At 40.5% G+C, this 16,238-nt stretch overlaps 1 protein-coding gene across 4 annotated transcripts in view; it reads right to left on the reverse strand.

Moving 5' to 3' along the window:
* Pnt (ETS transcription factor pointed) overlaps nucleotides 1–16,066 on the reverse strand; it is a 144,176-nt gene extending 128,110 nt beyond the window's left edge. The window contains exons 1-3 of one of the 4 annotated variants that reach the window (XM_072001465.1): nucleotides 15,852–16,066; nucleotides 9,917–10,026; nucleotides 38–245 (exon numbers count right to left, since the gene is read on the reverse strand). In XM_072001465.1, coding sequence (XP_071857566.1) covers nucleotides 38–245; nucleotides 9,917–10,021 — 313 coding nt within the window. In that variant the 5' untranslated portion in view covers nucleotides 10,022–10,026; nucleotides 15,852–16,066. Of the gene's footprint in view, nucleotides 1–37; nucleotides 246–9,830; nucleotides 10,027–15,851 lie in introns of those variants that run through there. The other 3 variants (XM_072001469.1, XM_072001467.1, XM_072001466.1) reach the window with 3 other exon arrangements.
* Nucleotides 16,067–16,238: the final 172 nt, after the last annotated feature.

Below are 16,238 nucleotides of genomic sequence, written 5' to 3' on the forward strand. Positions count from 1 at the left end.
AACATAGGGAAAAGTCGAATGGAAAAGAAAAACTCACCTAAGGAGCTCTCCGGATCGGACAGGTCGGAGAGAGAGGGCACTTTCCGCATCGAGGTGAACCTGCCGGAGAGGGCAGGCACCAGGCCCTCTTCCTCGGCGTCAGAGGCCAGCTCTTGTTTCATCAACTTCGCCATAACCGTCAACATGCCGCCACCGTCGCTAATGCTGCCGCCTCCCAGATAGCTGCCCACGCCTCTGGCATCGCGCTGAAAGAAGAAAAAAAGCAGAGACTTTCTTTTTAATTCGATCTATTGACAGAATGATGCATTGTTGCTCCGTTTTTGTTAATATCGATCGTAAACGAGAATCAGATTCTCAGGTTATAGAAAAGCAGTAGAAAGAATAAATTGGTAACGTTCACACTACCATTATTCTTAATATAAGAGAGCGATGTTAGACAATGTTACGAATAGTCTAGCTTCACAGTTACGACAGACTAGACGTTGCTGTTGGCTTATTTAAATTAAAGACGGTCAGTGTTTAGCTATAGTTATATTGTATACGTATATGTTAATGTAATCAGATGTGTATATAAATTCTTATAGCGTGTACATTTCGGATAATGCATTGGTTAAAGCGACAGTTCGTCGGAACACGACATTCACTCTATTATCTCACGCGTAGCTAGTGCACGAATCTTACTGAAAGATCATTGCCTACTGTATATTCCGTAAGCGACAAATCCACGTAACTCTCACTATCTTCGTACTATAATACTATTATGATATGACGTACAGATTTGTATCTGTTCTTGGTACAGTTATCGAAACAAGCCCGAGGAGATTCTAGTATAAAAGAACCAAGCCAAAACAAGGATCTGTGAAACATTAAAGAACGAGAAGTAAAACAACAGAGACAGAGAAGAGAAGAAACTCGATGAAGAGAGCGATAAGAATCAATGATCGTCGAGGGATGGTGGCTGAAGGAGAGAGAAAGAAGGTCGGGATCGTAGGAAGGTAGGATGAAAGAGTCGCGAGGAGACGGCGTCTCGGTAGAGGCATGAATGGACGGTGAACCTGCTGGAGTTGACGTGCCGGAAGGGGAGAAGAGCGGAAAAAGAGCAACGGTAGGGAGGAGAATGGGCAGAGAACGACAGGAGGTGGAGGGGGCGGATAAAGGAGAGCTCGACGCGGGAGAAAGAAATAAAATCGCTGAATAAGAAACGGGCAACGAGAGAAACGGTACGGGAGGTAGATCACAAGGCAGAAAAAGATGGAGAAGAAACGAGATGGATGACTGAATGATCGATGAAGATGGAGAAACACGAGGGACAGAGATACGTTGAAAAGAGACCGAAGGGAAAGAGAAGGGAAGAGAAACCGCAACGGTTTGATCGAGACGAAATTAAACTTTAGGTGGAAGAAAGATGAATGTACCGACGAGGACGAATTTCATGGGAGATTTCATAGAGTTATTATTCGTTTAAAATACATCGTGCTATATACGCTACGTCGAGAAGAATGTTACGAAAATGTAAAAAATTCAAGCTGACCGAGGATGACCGACAAATTAATATTACAGCGATAGCGGTGGGTGGAAAAAGGGAAAAGGAGAAGGAAAGAGGGAAAGAGAGAGAGAGAGAGAGAGAGAGAGAGGGATATAAGATGCAACAGAGTCGGCGCGCTTGGCGATAGCTACGACCGCTTGACCTTCGTGCGAGGGACTCCAAGTTGAATGAAACGCTGCACAAGAGAGTGACGCAACGGTACGCAATGCAACGACAGCGCTGCGACGCGATGCAACATTCTAACCTCGCCGTACCTACGCTTCTCGTCCCCTCTCCCTATCTGCTCTCTCCTTTTACGCTGCTCTTCTCTCCTCTGTTTCCCTTTACCTCTCTCACGATGCACTCTATCACCAGGTCTCGCCCACCTCGTTGCACTCTCCGCATCTTTCCCCTCTAATTCTTTCCACTTTTCCCTCCTCCACTGTCGCCGGAGAGCCAGTCCATCAGCCACCCTTCCTTCATCACCAGACGCTCGTCGGTCATAGACGCAGGACCATACCGGTGATGGCACTCCAACCAAGTGCATGGTGCACGCATCAATTCGATAAACTACAGTACATAAATCTTGAATTTACCACGGAAAATGTAGAGAACGAGACTTAACTCGGTAAATAACCGCCATCCTGGCGCCACGGGGGTTTTCATGTTGGAATTTAAGGTGTTTAGATGATAATCACAGAATCGAGCATCGAGTCACATTTCCTAGGATAATCAGTATTTACATTTACGAGAAGATACAAATGCCATGAGTATATAATATTTGCGTGTATCTACATTATTGATAACTGAACACGAGCGAACATCGAGTGTTCAGACTTTCTATCTCCCTACATCGCGTTGCTATCGTTCTAAGTATTCTGTTTTCTAGAGATACCGCTCGCTAGCGCCCACGATACCAACGCTCAATGGAAAGTTTAGAATATGGAAGATCGCATAGGAGTATTACAAGTTCTATGTCTAATAGAGCAAGATTTTCCATGGATGAAAGCGCGAAGTAAGAAAAGTGATCTCGCGTTAATGGGAGAGCCGATTAAATCGTGAATCGAACAACGGCCCCTCTGTCTTACACGATAATTATTTTCCCCCACGTATTGCCTGTACACATACGAACGCAACACGTGTATGCAGAGAAGAGGTCTGCTGGTAATTCTTGTCACGCGTTGCTTGCCGTCTTTCTCCGCCAGTTCATCTATCTGTTTACCTATCTCTTCCTCTTTCATCATCGGCATTCGAACGATACCGAGCCGTGCCGATTCGTTCCACTACGTTAGACCTACGTGACCGTACGTTCAGGCCACTTGCTTCCGAACCAAACTGCCAAGCCCGATCCGTGAGACCAGCCATCGAGATTATTTTAGTATCGTGTAAGCAATATAACATACGAGTCTCGATAAAGCTATCATTTTGATTTACATCTTCTCCTTTTCTCTCTTATGTATTTTTTAACCTATTAACCGTGTCATCCTTCTGCCAGAATTTCTTTGTAATCACGAAATTTAAAGTTAAAAAAGTCAAATTAATATCAAACAGTTTGGTTTTAATTCTTTCGAATGTAAATATGATGTAATTTGTTTTCGGAAGAAACGAAAGTTTGACGAACAATAAACGTCTATGAAGAGATTAATGCCACGTGTTAACAGATTAAAGTGAAACAGTAAACTACGGATGTTTATGCATTTACGAGATATTATACAATGCGCATAATACGACAAAGTATTATATACAAAATATTTACAATGTAACAGCTGCGATAGATCTTAATTTATATATTTATAGTGAAAAATGAACATCGTTTATAATTTTCACAAGCAGCAGTCTAGAAACGATAAGTCCAAGGCTTTCCGTATCTTTTCCTCGTACATATATGTTCAACGAGGTTGGACGAGAAGAAAACGTGGATAAGAACGGAACATCGTCTACACGAATTCACTTACCGCGATCGATGAGTGTGCATTGTACTCGCGCCTAGATAAATTAATCGTCGTACGAATTGCGAACTATACAATTCGCAATTATTTCTCGGAAATCGGTGTCGTCTATACCCGAGCCAAAACGTCACGGGTACAGCTCCCACTCCTTTATTCTTTACAATTAACGCAACGAGTATTCATCACCGTTGAAACATTCGGGCGAGCCATCTATTTCTTTTCTAAGAAGAAAGAAAACGAAGTCATTTCCATTTTAGATAATATCCCCTCCCTACAAAATATTAACTTCCACGAATTCCCCAAAACCCTAACAGATAACTTTATCGTTTTATTGGAAGAATACACGTTGCCTCGGTGTGTGCGGTTATCATTTTATAGCACAATTTATATTTATTTTATAGCACGATTCTCTGAACCAGTCGGATCGTAGAGCACGATCGCAGCGGTAGGAAAGGGAATATCGTGTAAAGCGTTAAGCTTCCATCTTCGTGCACAAAGTCCGCACCTTTGGGCAGCACGACGACCTGGTTCGTACAAGAAACTCGGCATTATACTCTTTCTGAACGGACTCGAACCGTTCTCTGAATGAGTGAGTAACAGAGTCTACGAAGAAGGGGGACAGAGAGGAATCGTCGAAAGAGAAGCGAACAGACGAAGAGGGAGCCGGCTAAGAGACTGTGTTCTCTGACTGACCGAGAGGACCAACGGCGAAAGCCAAGAGAGAGAAGATCGTCGAATACGCCCTTGAAAGGAAGAAACGAAAAGGAGCTATTAGCACGTTTCACGTCTACCACGATCGCCAGCTATTTTTACCCCCCATTTGCTTCTACGTTTCTTTCTTTTCTCTTCGCGCTCCTTCATCGTGTGGTAACATATTATTCTGAAACGTTTCGGCATGGAAATTTAGTCGGAGAGTTATGTTTCTTGAATCTTTGCCATTAGTTTGGGAATCGGGCTACAGCTGAGGTTGCATTCGTAGAACGAATGTTGCAATCGAACTTCTCCTGATTCGAATCAAAGATATCGATATCGAAACGCTAATAGAAGTGAGATTCCATTTATGTCCAATAATGATAGAAATTGAAGCAAAAATTTGTGGCTGACTTTTAGCGCTAATGAAATTATTGAATATTTAATTCCACGTTTCATTCGCTTAATTGTATTCGGACGGCGGTTCAGTTAATTGGCCACTAACTAAAATTTCATCCCAATAAGTGAAGTTCTATCTTGACTTCGAAGAATACTAGAAAGATCGTTCTAACCAATTGGCTTCAGAGCGAGCCAAGAAGCCAAGGAAAAAAGACAGACGACCCACGAGAAATATCGAACGAGTTCACCGAGCAATAGGCAAGATTGTTTCAACCAACGTGCGAGCAAAAATAGACGTCGAACCGCGTTCCCAGTAATGGTCCTTTCAGACATGTAAATCTATTCGAGCCACGCAGCAGCAGGAGCAAAAACGGTCGAAAATATTTTTCCAAGATCGAATCGTGACTCGGTCACTTGGAGACTCGTTTGAAAACCATTCCATCTTTAAACATTCAACGTCCAATTCAATGAAACCTGCAAGTCGCGTCTTGATTCGATTATCTCGATCGCACGAAATAGAAACTAGTACGTATTTCGAACGCAGAGAATCCGTTCAACGTCGAGATTTCAGGCGGTTCACGACGATGCATCGTGAAACATTCGTCGGTTCCTTAACGAACGATATCGACAACTGGAGACGTATGTCAAATGAAAAATTAACGGACGAGACGTTCGGCTGTTCATGTTTAACGCTAGCAATTCCATTAATTGACAGCGTGATTATAGATTAAAGACAAAGTAATATAATTAGCAGATAAATGTAACAGCAGCTGCGGGATAATCGAGAAGCATGAGACACTGTATGGAAATATGTCTTCAATTTTTTAAAAGAATCTCTGTTCAAGTCGCGAGAATGATTCTTTCGCTTGTAAAGTCTTTCGACGATCTTCCAATTGATCCAAAGCCAATACGAAGATAGTCAAGCGCTCGTAGAATACAGTAGTTACGAAATTGAGTGCATTTCAATGGTCAGACATACCGTCAATGAACGTAATATCAATGTTTTCTGAGACCGAATGTCGCCTGATTGCACGCACGTGGACTACGATAAGATAAGGCCTCGCGAGGAAGCGTTCAACATTACCATTTTCGATCCAAGATAGTCGATAAACCGGTCAAACGTTAAACTCGCTAATACCAGCCTATCTTTTCACCGATATCGTCAATAGACAATTGCGAAACGTAATTATATAATTAGAATATTCGCTAATATGGACACGAATTTCAAAGCGTGATTAAATCAGGTTAAAAACAAAACATTAAAGAAAGAGTATTACTATTCTGTTTTATAGTATCTTATAGTTGTAATCAGGGAAACGAATCGATCGAATAGTATTACGAGGGAATAGGGTCTCGATAGGCCCGAGTAAGTATCATCAATGAACCGAGAACGAGAGAAAAACGTCGATGAACACGTAACGTCCGCCATTCATCGTCCCATTCGCTATTTATACGCAGCTTCTATTTATCAGGGATGAATGACAGAAGACACGCACGATTAAAAACTTTTCCGCTACATCGACCTGGTTGCCGTAGCTAGCGACGTAAATATGCACCGAGCATGGATTTTATTACCCCTCGTTAAAAGACGAAAGGTTAGCCTCGTATATTTAGAAGTTCGTGAATAATCGTGAACCTCTTTCTTTCTCTCTCTCTCTCTCTCTCTCTCTCTCTCTCTCTCTCTCTCTCTGGAATCGATCGTAAGCAAATCTATCTACCGAAATGAATACTCTTTCATATTAGCTTCGTCGAGTTCCTTGAACGTTAGTTTCATTAGAATCTAGAAAACGTGAAATAAGAAAAATAAATCGTTTCAAAGTTCAGAGCTATACGAGCACCTTAACTTAAAAGCTAAGCAACGTAATTTAAAATTTCAATGCTTAAAAAGAGACTATGTATAGCAATAAAGGTATAATAATTCGCTTTAGGTATGTTTCAAATATTAAATTTTAATTACATTGCTTCTGTATTATCCTTAACGCCACAGATCTTTTTTTCCTAATATAGGCGATATTAGAATCTTGGATCGACGTAACGTGATTTAAAAGAAAAAGAAATCGTGGGAGACTCGAGTCGATCCTCCGAATGCGAGCGGGGGATGGATCGTTTTTCGACGAGTTCCGCGGAGGACTTCCGGCAGAGAAGCGGCCAAGTGGCCAGTTCCTGCGCTGACAACAGCTGTCCTGCTTTCCTCTTATTAAATATTCATCGACAGATGGCCTCGGAACAAAACACTGGATAACTGTGAAATTTGACAGTGCAAAGATTACGTGATGTAATTTGTAAATATTTGCAAAGGAAACAGGATGATTGTAGACTGTAAATGTCAAGTGGACAACGCGATGTTCCAGGGTATCATGAATCGAGAAAGGCGCTTCTTGAACGTTCTCTTCGAATAACTGTAATAATCAGGAGCAAGAAGAAAATATCCTTTGACATATTTCCTCTTAAAAAATCGAGAAAACCAGTGGTTGGCTCGTTCGATCTATCAAGACCAGTATTGTCAGGGGAAAACAGGTATAATCAGTATGCAGCGGGAAGCTAGGAAAGGAAACGGATGCACCACGCCCAAATCGTTTAATCCTGAATCGATGGCGAGCGAATGGGCACGATTGCAAACGGCTAATTGTTCTAGACAAGCTCTTATCATCAATCTGGTTCAAATTCTCCTATGTTACTTCCTCTCTTCCACTACTATTCGTCATTCGAATAACCAAAGATATAATCAACACTGAAAATAGAGTACGTGTCCCCTATCAAACTTTCAACGTTTCCCTCTAGAAAAAGAACCTACCTTCTGTCAAGAAAACGTGACCCACGCATTTCCAAAATAGTTTTTCATAGAAGCAAGAACTCTTGCGAGAACCCTCTGAACGAAACGAAACTGAATCATCGCACCTCTAAAAGTCATTCTAAAAATTCAATTTCAATCTTGGACGGTGAGTTGCATTAAGCTTCTACGTGTGACAGAGGGTTCTCTCCTAACGCATGCATCGCCGCGAGATGTCCGTTAGATTGTATAACGACGTTGCTCTGCTCCGTCAACCCTCGGCTCGTTAATGAAAAGAAGCAAAGTCGACAGAGAGAGAGGAGGGGAGTCGAGCAGAGGCGAAGAGAGGACAACGATGCACCGGGCGCGAGAGAGCGTGTGACGTAGGTGAGGCAACGGTGCATGCGACTAGAACGAACGGCGCATGCAGAAGGTCTGGCTACATGATGCGAGAAGGGATGCTATTTCTGGCGACTTAGATTTCTCCTTTCTCCTCCCCCGAGCACCGGCAGCCGTGCACGCGTTTCTTCCCGCCTGTCCCTACATCCCGTTCCTCTTAACTAACTCACCGACTTTCCCGTCTCTTCCACGTCCCTTTCGCTTTCGAAGGATTACTACTCCTCCTTCCTGCTGCTACCTCCTTTTTGCTTCTTCCTCCCTTCGAGCTAACCCGTTTACGATTCCTACGGGATGATTTCTTTCGACGAATGACACTGCGGAGATGGAGTAGATCTTTATTAATTTGTCAAAGTCCATCGATCTTAGTCGTAGAATAATACATCGTCGTAATACGTACGTCGCGAAAATAGATTTTCCACTTTAAAATCTTACACAATCTTGAAACGTAAAAGACGAACGTATCAACGTGTTATCCACCATATTGGGTTTGTATCGAGGAACAAGTCGGTTGCTCAAACTCGAAGCAAAAGTGCGTAAACTGGCAGTAAAGTCGACCTGATCCGAGCAGTCGGAACAGATGGGGGCCAGCAGACGCTAAACAAGGCGAAACCAGACGAAGAAACGGCAAGAAGACGCCTTCTTCGAGCACCAGCGGACCGAGACAACGACCAAGGAAGAGGTGAGAGAAGAGGACGAGACTTACACGCGGACTTCGATTAACTGCCTAACGAAACTTAAAATGCAACGTGAAATCGCCTGAACATCCATTACACGATCGTATACATAGCTATTCGTTTAATTCGAAACTTGTATAAACCCATTACACGATGATCATTTACATAGTCTTCCAACCGAGCTATCAATTAAACATCACGCCTTACATAAGCGCGCACGCTATCCAAGATTTCGTGTCTGCCCCGACAGAGGAGCCCGAAGGAATATAAAACAAAGGGGAAATAGTAGGAGGAAGAACAAGGAGGGAGCACACGGTAAAAGAAAGAAGAGAGCGATCGAACAGGCGAGGACAAAGAGAGACCGATGGTCAGGGCGCAACCGAGTGAAACGAGGAGGAAGAACAGGACAGAGAGAAGCACGCAAGCACGCAGAACGGAGAAAGAAGGATCAAGAGTAAAGGAGAACGCGTTAGAAGTGTTAGACGGTGACCACGTGAGGTCAGGGAGGAATGGAAGGGCGAGAGGGGATGAGAAACGATCGTTGGCTCTACGTTCATTCATGAAACGAAGGCGGAGAGCAGCTACGGAACGAATTGTTACTGGCACTCGTACAATCGCAAGCTCTGCCAACGGAGTTGCCAACGTCAACTATCACCGCGAAAATAGAGCGGGATTCGCCTATTTCGGACGGTCCTCTCCTTCTCTATCTTCTATTTATTAGAAACTATCGCGTTTCCTGTACGATAACGCCCCTAACAAGCCATCACAGTTAATTAATAATTTTCAAAACGATGCAGCATACTTGTCCGATGTTGGAAAATTTTCGCTGCTCCGTGGTGGTTTTGGTAGGATTGTCTTTTCGAATTAAATATTCGAGAATTTTGCAAAAAAAAAAAATCGTCGATCGTGGTTAGATTGTTCGTTAAGTAAACGTATTTAGTTACAATCTAAAAAGTTTTAAATCATCCGTCAATCTGTCCACCAAACGTAGCAATTCCTCGAATATCAAGTTGAGAATAGCTAGCTCCTTTCAACTATGCATAAACAATTTACATTCTTTTTCACGAGACTAATAACAACTACAGCTAGATGGTTCGATATAACAGAAACATTCGAAGCAGCTTCTGGCATTCCATTATCTTTTACAATTTTTACATTCCTTTCTATTTTTGCATAAACCGTCATTTTCATCCTGAGAATAAAACGAAAGGAAAACGATCGCGAGTTCGAAGTGTCGCATCGATGATAATTACACAATGGAAATGGCTGGCAGCGCGAGCGGCGACATTAAAAGGAAGTTCCGAAAATAACGTCGCGACGCGATCACGCGGCTGCAGAATCCCAGATCAAAACAGAGATCAAACCTCTCACATTTCGAAATTACGCGCCGTTTCACATTTAGACCGGGTGTAATTAAGTGTCACCTGTGGATCGTGTGCGGTTAAAAGCGTCGATCGTCTTCCTTCCGTCTTTGCTCCGCTCGAGTGAACGATCAAAGAGTATCACTGACCTTGATGGATCTGTGATCGATCGGGTAACCTTTCCTGGTACCAGGACTCTCCTCGTAGAAGTCTTGTTCCTCCTCCCCGTAGTCGTACAGGGATTCCATATCCATATTGGCTGCAAAAAGATTGTATTTTAGCAAAGAATATCAAAATCAATGTATTTTAACTCCCTGCCTTATACAATATTCAATTATACTTGTGATGAACGAGTATTAACAAAGTTTTCATTTTATTATATATATTTTATTAAAATTTCATTCTAACTTCATTTTTAATTCACAAGATCAAAGATTAAAAATATCGTAAAGCAAAGAGTTAAAGGCTTTTATAGTTATTCCATTCTATAAGTTGGTTTCTGCACAACATATAGCGTACGAATAAATTTGCTCGTTCCTTCACGAAGGAACGATCGCTTGGCGTGCAAAGGGCGTTTTGTTCGAATCACCGCGTGTAAATTCGATATTTAGGCGGTGGCTGCACGTGAAAAGCATAAGTCGCGCTTTGAACGCTTAATAGCGGTCGCAACTCGCCTTAAAAACAGACATTCCCCGTGCAACGAACGCTCGCACGCGCCTCTTGAACGCGGCCTGGAGATGCTAAATCACCGTTCCTTTTTATTTGCAACCTGCACAGTAAATTCTCTTCCACATGACGTACCTACTCTTCCACCCGAGTCTTCCTTTTACCACGCTGGTTGCTCTAAAACGCGAGAAATCATCATGCCTGTTGCTCGCGACCAAACGAATACCACGATTCGACTTCGCTCTCCAGCTTTTCGTCTTTGTTAGAAAATTATTTTCCATAATTTCTAAAAGACTCGAATACCAAAGAAAAGCGTCAAAGCTGCAGTTAGAATACAGAATAGGATAAGGTGATTCAGACAACAACAGAATATAAGGGTTTAGCAAGAAGCAAGTTAGAAGTGCAATTTTTAAAAAGATTCACGCGGCAAGGGGGATGCGAGGAACTACAGGCACTAACGTAGGAGGTTTTCGAACTCTGGTTTCTACAAAGATCAGGTTACTCCGGCTGGAAGCCCAAACGACAGATGGTAGGTGGAAAAGTGCTCGAGCACCGCCATCGACTCTCACGGCTCTTTGTACACGGCCGAAATACTCCTGCTTCACAGCCTACAAAGAGCCTCGCAATTCAACTTTTTTTTTTAACCCTCTCCCTGATACAAGGTGCCAATAACTTCTCAAAAAGAAAGAGTAGATACATCTTTTCATTAGAAGCATAGAAACATTTTCGAAGGAAGGTCAACCATGGGCCAACCATGATCCTATCGTGTGAATTTATCTTACAGCTGACAAACTTTTTGTTAACTCTTCGATGAATATTCTTATGACAAGTTAATTGAATGAAATTTAATTATAGATAACGTCTGCGACAATGTTGCGAAGGCTTGACCTAAAATAATTTCAAGGATTTTCACCAAGGCGGTCAACGAAATCCTCACTCCCACGATGTTGTTTTCAACTACGACATTAATAACGCTTAAAATATTCATTCAGTGATCCAACTGATAGCGATTCTTATCTCCAAGTCGCCTATCGATTTAACTCGTCGAAAGATACGATTTCTTGGATTCGTTTATCTAAACGGAGACTTTTGAGAAACGACCACTAGCGAAGAACAAAGGAAAGATTCAAGCCCAAAGAAACGAATTCAGCAAGTTAATTAGGAGCTTGTATACTGATAAAAAAATACATACGTTTTCAGATAAACTGATATCAGAATAACAATCTACCATTATCGATTGGTCAACTTCAAATCACTTTATTGCGCGACAAGGAAAACCATATGTCGAAAGAACAACTTTGACATTGATTAATGATCATCCTTAAGCTGAAGCACTAAAGATTCTTCCAGAATTTGCTGCAAAATATTCCAATGGAAATTTGTTTTGTCATATTGAGTGCAAATTAAATTACAACGTCTGGTTATCTCTCAATCTTTCAACGATAGATAAGACTCTGCTTGATGGCTGATTACTATTAAGAATGAAAGAAAAAATAATTAAATACATTAGAATTAATGCAGGTTTTATTCAAAATTTAATTATGTGTTTTGCAATATATAAAGTTTGGTACGAAATATTATGCGTTATATAAACAATGGAATAATATAGAACTAGGAGCCCAAAACGTAGACTCCAAATACGTTACAGCATCTAATTATTGAAATTCTCAATATTGTTCTTACATATACAAGTATACATTACACACATACATGTTTCCTACATTTTTAGGATATACTTGAAGATTATCAGTGGGACTCTGAAAGGGAACGCGATCAGTTTCAAGCTTTAAAGTGTTTCGGCCGACTTCCGAGTAAACACGAGGATGCCGTTTCCACTCAGATGCATTTACCTGCATTTCCGAACGATGAAAGTGAAAGAAAAGATCGTTCGATACGGAGAGGTAAAGTCGTAACACTGTTGGTTTATTTTACTCCACGAATTCCTCAATCGCATACAGAGAGGCATTCGTCAATAGACAAAGCTCTACCATAGAATACCTATGTAATATAACATTTCGAATTTTCTACTCACTAACTGGAACAAAAAAAAAAAAAAAAAAAAAGAATGAAGGAATGGATCACTCTAATGTTTCATGCACACAGGTAACATCGAAGTTACCGAGTTAGAACTACCTCGAGAACTCTTGCATTTTCTTGACCATGAAATGGAACCGAAGTAGGAGAGACAAGAGGGAAAGAAGACAAATGGTTACTTGTACTAATATATCTTTAAACATAGTTTCAGACACAGTTCTTCGTTTGAAAAGTTATTTGAGCTATTTATCATCTATAATCTAATTAAAGTTTTATATAAAATTATAAGGGTTATATACCTTTATCTTAAACAAATTTATTATCCTTCCAAAAGAACTCCACGATTGAAAGATAATTTTATTATGTCTTGTGATTATGCAATATTGACGATATCCTTGGAAATGGATGCCCATTTTTTTTTTTTTTAATTAGCTAACAATAATATAAGAATGTAATCAATACAATAAATTTAAACTTCAAATAAAGGGAAAATAATACTATTTTGAAAAACACTACAAGAAGTTGAACTATTTTCATAAAAGGAAATTTATGACTTGTTACCGTTTTCAACGATAACAAAATGGCGGAAAGAACAAATATGTACAAAATTCTTACGTGCGTTTCGTTTTTCTGAGACACCGTGTATAAACTGGATCGTCCTTCGAGAAGCTGGAGTGTCTATTGTTTCAACTCCGGCGAAAGAGCAATATAATATCTTTCGAGGAGCTGCCGCTGGGTTTCCAGATGCGGGCAGACGTTCCTCCAGGTTCTCCATGCACGGGATACATGGACCCGTATGCAAGTTTCAGCACCCACGAAGGACCCATATGGGGAAAAATCTCATTACGCGCTTGACTTTCGAACTTATTAAAACCGACATAATATTTCTTTTCCATCCACAACTTCCGAATTCGTATCACCACCTCAACGCGCCACGAACTACCGATGCACTACTGCCAGCTTAAAATTTGAACGTAAAAAAAAACGTTTCGTTCGAGAATCGAAGGCACGCTATTATCGAACGATTGTCACTCGAACTCGTATTGTTGCAAACATCATACAATTGACTATACTCTGTTGAACGAGTCAAGTCAGGAGTGGTAAATAACATCACGTGATCAAAATCTAGGGCAAAACAGGATTGATTGTCAATCTTGAGTTTTAAGATATAAAATGGAAAGTTATTTTTTTCCGAATAAGTGTATTTTTTTAAATCTACCGACTTAGATTCGTTACCAATTAACCAAACAAATTTTACTTAGCAGCTAGATTAGAATTTTCTACAATCCTTGAAGAGTATAATTTACTAACGATTACCGAGCAATAGTTGACCGATTAATCAGTTGTGTATATGATAAATATACTGATCTGTTAAAAAAAAGAAGCAACAATTTACCTCAAAGTGGAAGTTCTCTTTTTTTCTAGTTTTTCCAACAGAAAGCATATTTGGCAAAAGAAGGATCGTCTTGTCTTTAAACCGATCAACGCGCAACGGTTTCTTTTTCTCTTTCTCTAGCACATTTGCTCCCTCTCCCCCCTTTACATCCCTTTCCTCACATCTTCTTCCTCCCTTCTTCCTTTCTATCCCTCGTGCGATGTCAGAACGTTCGCGGAGCTTTGTCATCGTGGTGTCTTCTCTGGCCTTTGATATTTGTCGCGTCTTTGGTAGAAAGAAGAAACAGTCGAGAGACAAACGAGGGAAGAAGCATGGTAGGTCGCAGCGTTGCCATGCTGTACTCCCCGAGATCCGAGAAAGTGTACAAAAACCATTCGACCCACCAACACCGAGGGCATCGCGTTCCTTTTTTAAATTGCCAGGCTAGCCATCCCCTCGTATGCGTTTAACTTACACTGTCCAACACACTATTTCTCTCTCTCCCCCTTGCGTTTCCTATCTCTTTACCCCCTCCTCCTCCTCCTCCTCCTCCCTTGCGCTCTTTTTCTCTCGTCTCTGTCTGTATGTATACCAAATACTGTTCGACGGAAATATTACCTACACGCGTTACCAGCGAAATATGTTACGCAGACACCGTAGAAAAAATGATCCAGATCTGGCATAAATTGTTTGTCAGAGTCTAAAATATTGGGTTAAATATTTCGCAAAAATACAGCCTAATATTATCACACTATCTAGATTAATGCTTTAGTAAAAATCGATAAATTTTTATGAGCTCGATTAGGTTGGCAATAATGATCTATTGGATATTTCTATAAGAGACTAGTCTCAGAATATAAAAACTAATGAGATTTTTTTACATATATATTTACATCATTTTGCGTGTTATTTGATATAAAAATCACAAATAATTGTAAAATGTTGTAATAGAATTTTATTATCGAAGTGTTATAAGATATGTTCATTCGTTAAACACAATATCGATTCTGTATCACTTCGATATATTGTATCTTGTAGTGCGTTATCGATATATTTATTTTTTGATTTATAATTATGTATGCAAAAAAACAATTTCCGACAAACACCTTACTCAAAGATTATTATTAAAAGATTCCACAAACGAACAGTAAGTACGTTGGTCGAAATGATAAAAAAGAAATTGCAAGTAACGTAAAATGTGATACGATTATCAGGTACGAGATATTTACGATCGATACGAATCAATGCGAGAGGCTTAATCTTCGAAATGTTCTTGCAAACATCAAGTGTCGAATTTCACTTTGAAACAACCTTACTTGAAACATGTAAATTACATACATATGTATATTCAAGTCGCGACCGAGTACAATAGAATCGTTATCTCTATTGTGCAATCAATTTTTCTTCAAATAAATATATTTCAAGCGAGACAGAGATATGAATAAACGATATGACGTAAGTAATCGAATATCTCCTAAATCGTACGGTAAGCTTACACAAGATAATACGTTCGTGAATACAATAATACGAAAACTATGATATAAAAGAATTCGTTTTTTTACACAGAGATAACATCAAATACAAAAAATAAAATGTAAACGCATATTTACGGAAAACAAAACTTCTATTTATTTACCTCCAATTCGGCTCCAACCGATAGAAATAAACAAATAAAACCTGTGACATGCTTGTACATGTAACGTACTTAGATTATAATATACGTATCTTAATTTTCCGTGGGATGCAAAGTAACCAAGAGAACACTCGTCAAAACAAATATAGGCCTAACCGAACGTAGGCGTATTCTTTTCTGACGCTATGTTCTACCCTGTTGTAATATTTTAGAATTTCTTCGTCTCGTACTGCTACATCGTTTTCATATTAATAAAACTCGAAACTCTGGCCTAACGTAAGACCAGTACAATTCAGAAGTTTCGAAGATTTGCGTTCGCGCGCTCGTATCACGCAGAAAGCGCGCAGGTGGACTATCTTTTAACGTGTTCACTTACCTGTTTTCCAACGTAAAATCCAGTGAAGAGTGCAACCGTGTCAATTGTCCAGATAATGTACACGAAAAACACCAAACAGGAATCGAACACAAAACAAGAATCGAACACAAAACAAGAATCACGTGTACGACTGTGAGGCGCACGCACATCGGCAGCACTAACGCGGTATACCCGTACACAATACAGATTACAAGTGTATTATGGCCTCGACTCAGGCGTTCATGAATGAAACTAAAAGCGGGCTTCACCTCCCCACCCGCGGCACAGTACCTTTAGCCAATCACTGATGTCGAACGCATTCTCCTCTGATTCGTTATCGTATTCTGCGCATTCCGTTGGAACATTACTGCAGTCGGGATATACAAATAAATAGATGGTTCACACTAA

The sequence above is a fragment of the Bombus fervidus genome, chromosome 4, assembly GCF_041682495.2.
Source record: "Bombus fervidus isolate BK054 chromosome 4, iyBomFerv1, whole genome shotgun sequence".
Classification (NCBI taxonomy): Eukaryota; Metazoa; Arthropoda; class Insecta; order Hymenoptera; family Apidae; genus Bombus; species Bombus fervidus.